This window comes from Berghia stephanieae, chromosome 3 (assembly GCF_034508935.2).
Source record: "Berghia stephanieae isolate SIO BIC M18660-M18661 chromosome 3, UCSD_Bste_1.3, whole genome shotgun sequence".
Taxonomy (NCBI): Eukaryota; Metazoa; Mollusca; class Gastropoda; order Nudibranchia; family Aeolidiidae; genus Berghia; species Berghia stephanieae.
Window position 1 is genome coordinate 21,332,661 of NC_088362.1, and position 7,516 is coordinate 21,340,176.

At 37.8% G+C, this 7,516-nt stretch overlaps 1 protein-coding gene across 2 annotated transcripts in view; it reads left to right on the forward strand.

Annotated features, from left to right (window-relative positions):
• LOC144967318 (uncharacterized) overlaps window positions 1–4,149 on the forward strand; it is a 5,132-nt gene extending 983 nt beyond the window's left edge. For both annotated transcript variants that reach the window (XM_078904398.1, XM_078904399.1), the window contains exons 2-3: window positions 1,480–2,002; window positions 3,065–4,149. In XM_078904398.1, coding sequence (XP_078760524.1) covers window positions 1,480–2,002; window positions 3,065–3,226 — 685 coding nt within the window. In that variant the 3' untranslated portion in view covers window positions 3,227–4,149. The remainder of the gene's footprint in view (window positions 1–1,479; window positions 2,003–3,064) is intronic.
• Window positions 4,150–7,516: the final 3,367 nt, after the last annotated feature.

Sequence of the window (7,516 nt, forward strand, 5' to 3'; positions counted from 1 at the left end):
TTGATTGTTACATATTATTTTGATAAGGGCCATGGTGTTGCCTTTGATCCACGATTGAACTCTGATGTACACGATATTACTGTTTGTATAACTAAAGCAGATCGCATGTTAAGAATCATATGTACAGAGGTGTTATGTCCACTACACACCTGCCGGTATAAATGTCATGTATGAATATCATAATGTATATCGTGACAAATGGTGTCATTCACACCATTGAGGTAAACCGAAAAAAAAAATAAATAAAAAAGCGCCCCACCCGTGGAGAAACCTCCACTCATATTACTCTAGATGGACTCAGAATACAAGGTCCAAATGTAATAAACGTCGATGAAACATCTCGCAAGAATCCAACACAAGTAGCAAAAGCTGTCCGAGACAGATTCACTAATTACTTTGACACCACTGACAGATTTTCTTGGCAAGATAAATCCGCACTGGGCCATTATTGATTTAATTGACTTGATGTAAAATACTATTTAAAGAGTAGATGAAAATTATTAAGCTGATTCAGAAGACGACGATGCACCAAACACACACACACACACACACACACATACATTATTATTATTATTAATTATTATCATTGCCATAATAATAATAATAATAATAATAACAATAATAATAATAATAATAATAATAATAATAATAATAATAATAATAATAAAAATAATAATAATAATAATAATAATAATAATAATAATAATAATAATAATAATAATTATTATTATTATTATTATCAATGTTTCTGAACATTGTAAACGATATTTTCGAGGAAATACAAGAAATGCCGTGAAGGACTGGACGCAAAGATTGTTAATTACGCCATAATCTGTATTGTTGTGGTTTTATTTAATGAATATTTCATTTTTTTTAAACGACCGTGTTTAATTTATTTAATTTATCATCTTTTACAAATTCTTTACCATAGTCAATGAATATCTAATTGCATATAGACCCGCCTAACTTTACGTAAAATTCGTAGAACTGCGATACGGAATGCAAATTTCCCCCGCATTTCTTAAAATGATATAAGATTTAGAACATTTTCAGTTGCTTTTTGTTTCCGAGTTTGTTAAAGTCAAAAAGGAAAATATTATAGCTCATCTAAAATTATTTTCTGTTTATCGAGCTTTTTGTTCACAACTTTTTTTTCAGTCATATTAGTTATTAGTTTTCACTATTTATAGAGCCTTTCCAATTTCGCAGAATTTTCATACCTATAAATCGAGGGGGGGGGGGGGGGGGGGGGGGGAGGGGGAGGGTGTCTTTCAACGAGCCGATCGCCATATTGTGTGTGTTTGTGTGACCGTGAATTTGTGGCTAATTTTGCAATTGTCCATTGTTATTTTCATTCTTCTTCTTATTATTATTATCATCATCATCAACATAATCATCGTTGTTGTCGTCAGCATCACTGTCACCACGACCACCATCATCTTCTTCACTTACGACTGTCATCACTGTTTTTATTCACAGACGAGGATCTAAAACAACCACTCCGGTGTCTTCCACAAGCAGCAAAACCAACATGGCAACTCTCTTACCAGCAATTCTGTTGACAGTTCTTCTCGCCCCAGTGGTCTACAGCCTGCAGAACCCCCGTCGAAGCCTTGGGTATACCTACAAGACCTCAAATGCAAGCAAGGAAGACATCGTCACCCTGACGGCCTACTTAGATTTCACATGCGACGACTCAAAAGAAGCATATCCGACCCTCTTGCAAGTGGCTGATCAGTTATCGAATAGGAACTTTGAGTTAGTGGTTCGGTCTTTCTCTCTGCCATACCACAGAAATAGTCACATGATTACGGAGGCGGTTCACTTGATTGGTCATTACAATGACCAGCAAGTTTATCCGTTTCTTTCAGAAATTTACGACAATTTGAATTCATTGACAACTTATGCTACACGTTCAAAGACGGATGCTCAAGTGTTGGACATCGTAGCAAATATTGGAGCCCGCGCGACCCATATTCCAATCAGCAAGTTCCAAACAGAGGTAAGGTCCCTCAACTCGAAATTAAACAGAAGCACAGAATTAAACCATATAACCTAATAATAATAATGTTTTAGCTAAGACTGGTTTATCAAAGAATAAACCAAGATATTTTCCCACTTTGATATCTATCCACCCCAACAAATGCGCTTAACGTTTTAATTTTCGAAAAAATTAAATGTCAACAATCATACTTTTATTTCCAATGTGTGGAATATTCTTAATAAAGAAAAGTAATAATTGGAATTGGCTTTCTGTTTTTGTCTTGGAATGAGATTACTTGGTTTTGTCCTGGCCCTGACCTGAGTCCTAGCTGGGAAGGAAACAGCCAAATGCATAGTTATTGTTTTGGGAGATGATATTTTTTTCCTTGTAAATCATCTCTCTGATATGTATTATTATGTTTGTTATTTTTAATGTATAATGTAAGCATTTGAGTGTATTCCTCTTTGTTGGATTTTGTGCTTGTGTCCGGATGAGACTTATAGGTGATCACAAACTGAGTACATAGATGGTTTGCTCTTGGAATCTGCATCTATTTTTCCCCAGTTCCCCTTTGTCTTCCTTTCTCTTGGGTGCTTTAATTGTAATTCTAGAACTTTTTACTATCCCATTTTCTTCCTTTTTACTGGCGCTGATATAACCTAAATGTGTTGCAAGCGCCGTAAGACCCTTAAAAACAAAAACAAAAACAGATAGTTAGATAGATAAATGAATAGACAGATAGACAGATAGATGGATAGATAGACAGAGAGATAGATAGATAGATAGATAGATAGATAGATAGATAGAGAGAGAGAGAGAGAGAGAGAGAGAGAGAGAGAGAGAGAGCTGGAGCTTTGTGTGTGCGTTTCTGTGGATGTGCTGATAATCCTAATGTTAAATAGTGTTTGGCACCCAAATAGTGGTCTAGAATATGAATTTGATGTGGAGGTCTCATTGTATGCAACTTTGCTGTAACTTTATTGCATTACACCATATAAAAGCTTGCCTTTACATGCTTTCCGAATGCGTCTATTTACTTATTTATTGTTTATCTTTTTCCTTTTAAATTTTATCAAACAGCTGGCTAATTATGACGGGGCATCCCGCCTAGACTTCAAGTACGGCTGTACTCGAGGGGTATACGAGACACCTACGTTCATGTTGAATGACGTCGTTGTAGAGGGTGCAAGAGATGACTGGTCAAAGGAACAGTGGATGACAGCGATAGCACATTTGTTGTAGTTGCAGTCTCAACATTTGATCCCTCAATAATAAATAAAATTTATGTCACAGAATACAGTACTCGCAGGGTTTTAGCACGTAGAATTCCAGCACAATATGCAATAGGGAATGAGATTAGCGGAAGAGTAGCGTCCCTTGATTGGACGTCACCCATAGTCTTTGTCGGAAGCGAGGACGAGAGACGCATGCGCACAGCCAACATGACGTTCTCTCTCTAATAACTTTTCCGCCGGTGACGTCACAGACTATGGGTGACGTCCAATCAAGAGACGCTACTCTTCCGCTAATCTCATTCCCTATACGACACGCTTGAGATGGGTGACCGACGAATGTATTGGTTATCTCCCAGCCAGGAGCATCGGATTTCGAAACGTCGGGATTCTAGCACGCTTTTTTTGGGGGCTCCTCTCCAGAGTAGAGCGTGCTATTTTGTTTGCTTGTTTGTTTGTTGCTTTAGGTCTCTTCCAACACAATTGAGGTTATATGAAAGACCGCTGAAACAAAAAAAACAAGCAATCTAACAAAAATAGTACAAATGTAAATCAAAATCATAACCTAAAGATATCATAAGCTAAATTATAAATAACCAAGAACAAACAGGCAGAAGATTTACAGAAAAAAAAAAATATCCCCTGTCAAAAATACAATCACAAACCAAAGAAGCAGGATAGGCTAGTAAAGAGAAGAAGAAACGACATCACTATCGGATCGTACACCCATGCGAACATCATAGGTATATGATTCAAGGGTGATGCTCCAGCGAGTACTGTATGTATGTATGTGTGTATATGTTTGTTTTGTGCATTTGTGCGCTTCTTATGATGGTCTGTGCATGAGACAATGACATTGTTGGATCAAAACCAAAATGAAACGGTTTAGATTTCATTTGAGACAATAAATTCATCCAATGTTATCTTTGTTGATATTCTTTTGTTTGTTTGTTTTTACGATGTTTGCGATACACATTTAGGTCATTTCAACGCCAGTAAAATGGAAGAAAATGGGATAGTAAGAAAATCTAGAATTACAATTAAATCACCCAAGAAAATGTAAGAAAAATGGGAATTGGTTCAAATAGGAAACAGATGTAGATTCCAAGAGCACACTCTCAAAGTACTTAGTTTGAGATCACGAAAAGTTTCACCCAGACACAAGCACAGGTTCCCACTAAGAGGAATACATTCAAATGTTTACAAATCATACATGATAAGTAAACAGAACATAAAACAGTGCATAACAGAGAGATGATTTACAATTTACAAGGCAAAAAATATAATCTCCCAAAACTCAAACTATACATTTGACTGTTTCCCTTCCAGCTATGGAATCTGGCCAGAACCAGAACAGAACCAAGTAATCACATCCCAAGACAAAGACAGAAAGCATGTTGGAAAACAGAGATAGGGGAATAGAAAACACAGTGACTCCATTCCCAACGTTGGGAGGTCATGAACCCCACCCAGATACAATCAAATATTTCCAGAATATATTCAACACAGAAAACATAACTATCAATGCTCACATACCAGAGATATGATTTACAATGAAAAAAAAATTCATCTCCCAAAACTAATACAAAACATTTGACTGTTTCCCTCCAGCTAAGGACTCCAGTAAAGGCCGGGACAAAACCAAGCAATCCCATTCCATGACAAAGAAAGAACTCAAAAAACATATATAGGAGGAAGGAAGACATAGCAAGTGACCTCCTGGTCACCATGGGAGGTCACAAGACCTCACGCAGATCATAGCAAAGAAATTAAATTCTACATTCTTCCATAACGGGGAGCCTGATAATTCAGTTCCCCGACCAATCGCGTCACGAGCCTATATGATTTTTTTCAGTCAGTCCACGCTAATGTATGGGAAAGGATAAGGGGTGGGGTTGAGTAATATGCAATTGTATGTGGGGCAACCATTTTACGAAGTGATGAAAAAAAAAAGCTAGTCTACAACCTTAAGCAACATCAAAGATCTAAATTCACGTTAAAATCCTAAACAAAAATGAGGCTAATAAATAAAAGTTGTTGCAGTAATCGACCCAGGGACAAAATCAGTTCATCATGTTTGGATTTCAATCAGCATTCAAGATTACACGTGAGGTGACGTGCAGCTGAAGAGCCTGGTCCCCGCATAATTGTCGTAATAACCCCTCATCCCACCCTTCATTCATGATGAGAAGATGTAATCGAATATGTGACCATCCGCCTCGAAACGGTATTAAGTCGGATTCTTCAATTTTGGGTTTTTGGTACCCAATCATAGCTTATTTTATGCTTTAAAATTGGATACCAAATTGATAAAATTTTGATTATTCATTGCCGAGATATGACCGTTTGAAGTAGGGAGAGTGTAAAAACCAAGTTTTGAGAAAGTCGACTTTGAAGTGAGGCACCGTTTTCACGCACAGTCAAATCAATGGGCAAAGATAACTCCTTAGATACGGCATTGAAAATTTGACGAGAATAGTAAAATTTACAGAGACGCCAATTTTCAATTTGACTCACATGAATTTCAGACACCAATCGGAGGAATTTCAATGCCGAAAGAGGAATTTCTGCACACAAAAAAGGGAATTGGGATGATATTTGGTATTGTGTTTAAATATTGTATAGATCTAAATAGATAACTGATTAGAACTAGAGTATGATATATAAACACATTGCCAAATACAATCTCAAAGTTTCCTTATTTCAAATGAAATAAAGCACCTAATGGTAGTGATTGTAGTAATGGTGGTAGTGAGGACGATGTGGTGTTGGTGGTTGTAGTAGTAGTAGTAGTAGAAGCAGCAGCAGCAGCAGTAGTTGTAGTAGTAGTAGTAGTAGTAGTGGTAATAGTCATAGCCGTAGTAGTCGTAGTAGTTGTAGTAGTAGTAGTAATAGTAGTAGTAGTAGTAGTAGTAGTAGTAGTAGTAGTAGTAGTAGTAGTAGTAGTAGTAGTAGTAGTAGTAGTAGTGATGATGTATTGGTGGTGATTGTAGTAGTATTGATGATGTGGTGGTGTGGTAGAAGTAGTAGTGGTAGTGATGATGTGGTGGTGGTCGTGAATGTTATAGTAGTGGTTGTGATGAAAATGTGGTGGTGGTGGTTGTAGTGTTTGTGTGTGTGTTTGAGAGGGAGAGTGCTAAAAGCGCATCTCGTGATAAGTAGAGCAACATGAACTTGAAAAACAAACGAGGCTAAAGTTTGAGGCGAAAATATTTGTGATTAGCTATTCTTGCAAGTACAGGAAGGTGAACATGAAAATTAATTCAGTGAGCGGAATTTTTTATTGTGTGTGTGTGTGTGTTTGTGTGCGTGCGTGTGTATGTGTGTGTGTGAAGAGAGAGAGAGAGAGAGAGAGAGAGAGAGAGAGAGAGAGAGAGAGAGAGAGAGATAGAGATAGAGATAGAGAGAGAGAGAGAGAGAGAGAGAGAGAGAGAGAGAGAGAGAGAGAGAGAGAGAGAGAGAGAGAGAGAGATTTGAGCTAAATTTGTTTGGAGGATTTTTACGGCTTGCAACACTGATTGCAGTAGTATTGGTGGTGGCGGGGGGTGGCGTTGTGGTGGTTGTAATAGTAGTTGAAGGGATGGTGATGTGATGGTGATGGTAGAGATGATGATGTAATGGTGGTTGTAGTTGTGGTGGCATGGATGGTGATGTGGTAGTAGTTGTAATAGTGGTGTGAGGGATGGTGATGTGGTGGTTGTAGCAGTAGTGGTGGGGACGGTGATTAGGTGGTTGTTGTAGTAGTGGTGGTAGGGATGGTGATGTGGTTGTAGGAGTAGTAGTAGTAGTAGTAGTAGTAGTAGTAGTAGTAGTAGTAGTAGTAGTAGAAGTGATGGTTGTAGTAGTAGTGATGATGATGTGGTGGTGATGGTGGTTGTAGTTGAAGTAGTAGCAGTAGTGATGATGATGATGATGATGATGATGATGTGGTGGTGGTTGTAGTAGGAGTGATAGTGATGATGATGTGGTGGTGGTGGTTGTGGAAGTAGTGGTAGTGATTGGTGGTGGTTGTAGTAGTAGTGGTAGTGACGATTATGTGGTGGTGACGGTTGTTGCTGTATTGGTAATGATGATGATGTGGTGGTGGTTGAAGTAGTAGTGGTAGTAATGGTTGTAGTAATAGTGATGATGATGTGGTGGTGATGGTGGTTATGGTAATTTTAATGACCAACAGGCGCATGTGATGAGCGTTGACCAATCAGAATCATTCATTTGTAAGGTTGTCAGGGAAAAACCTAGATTTGTTTACAGTTTTTAAAGTTCATTATTGGTTAAACCATGAAATTGTGGAAACAGTCAT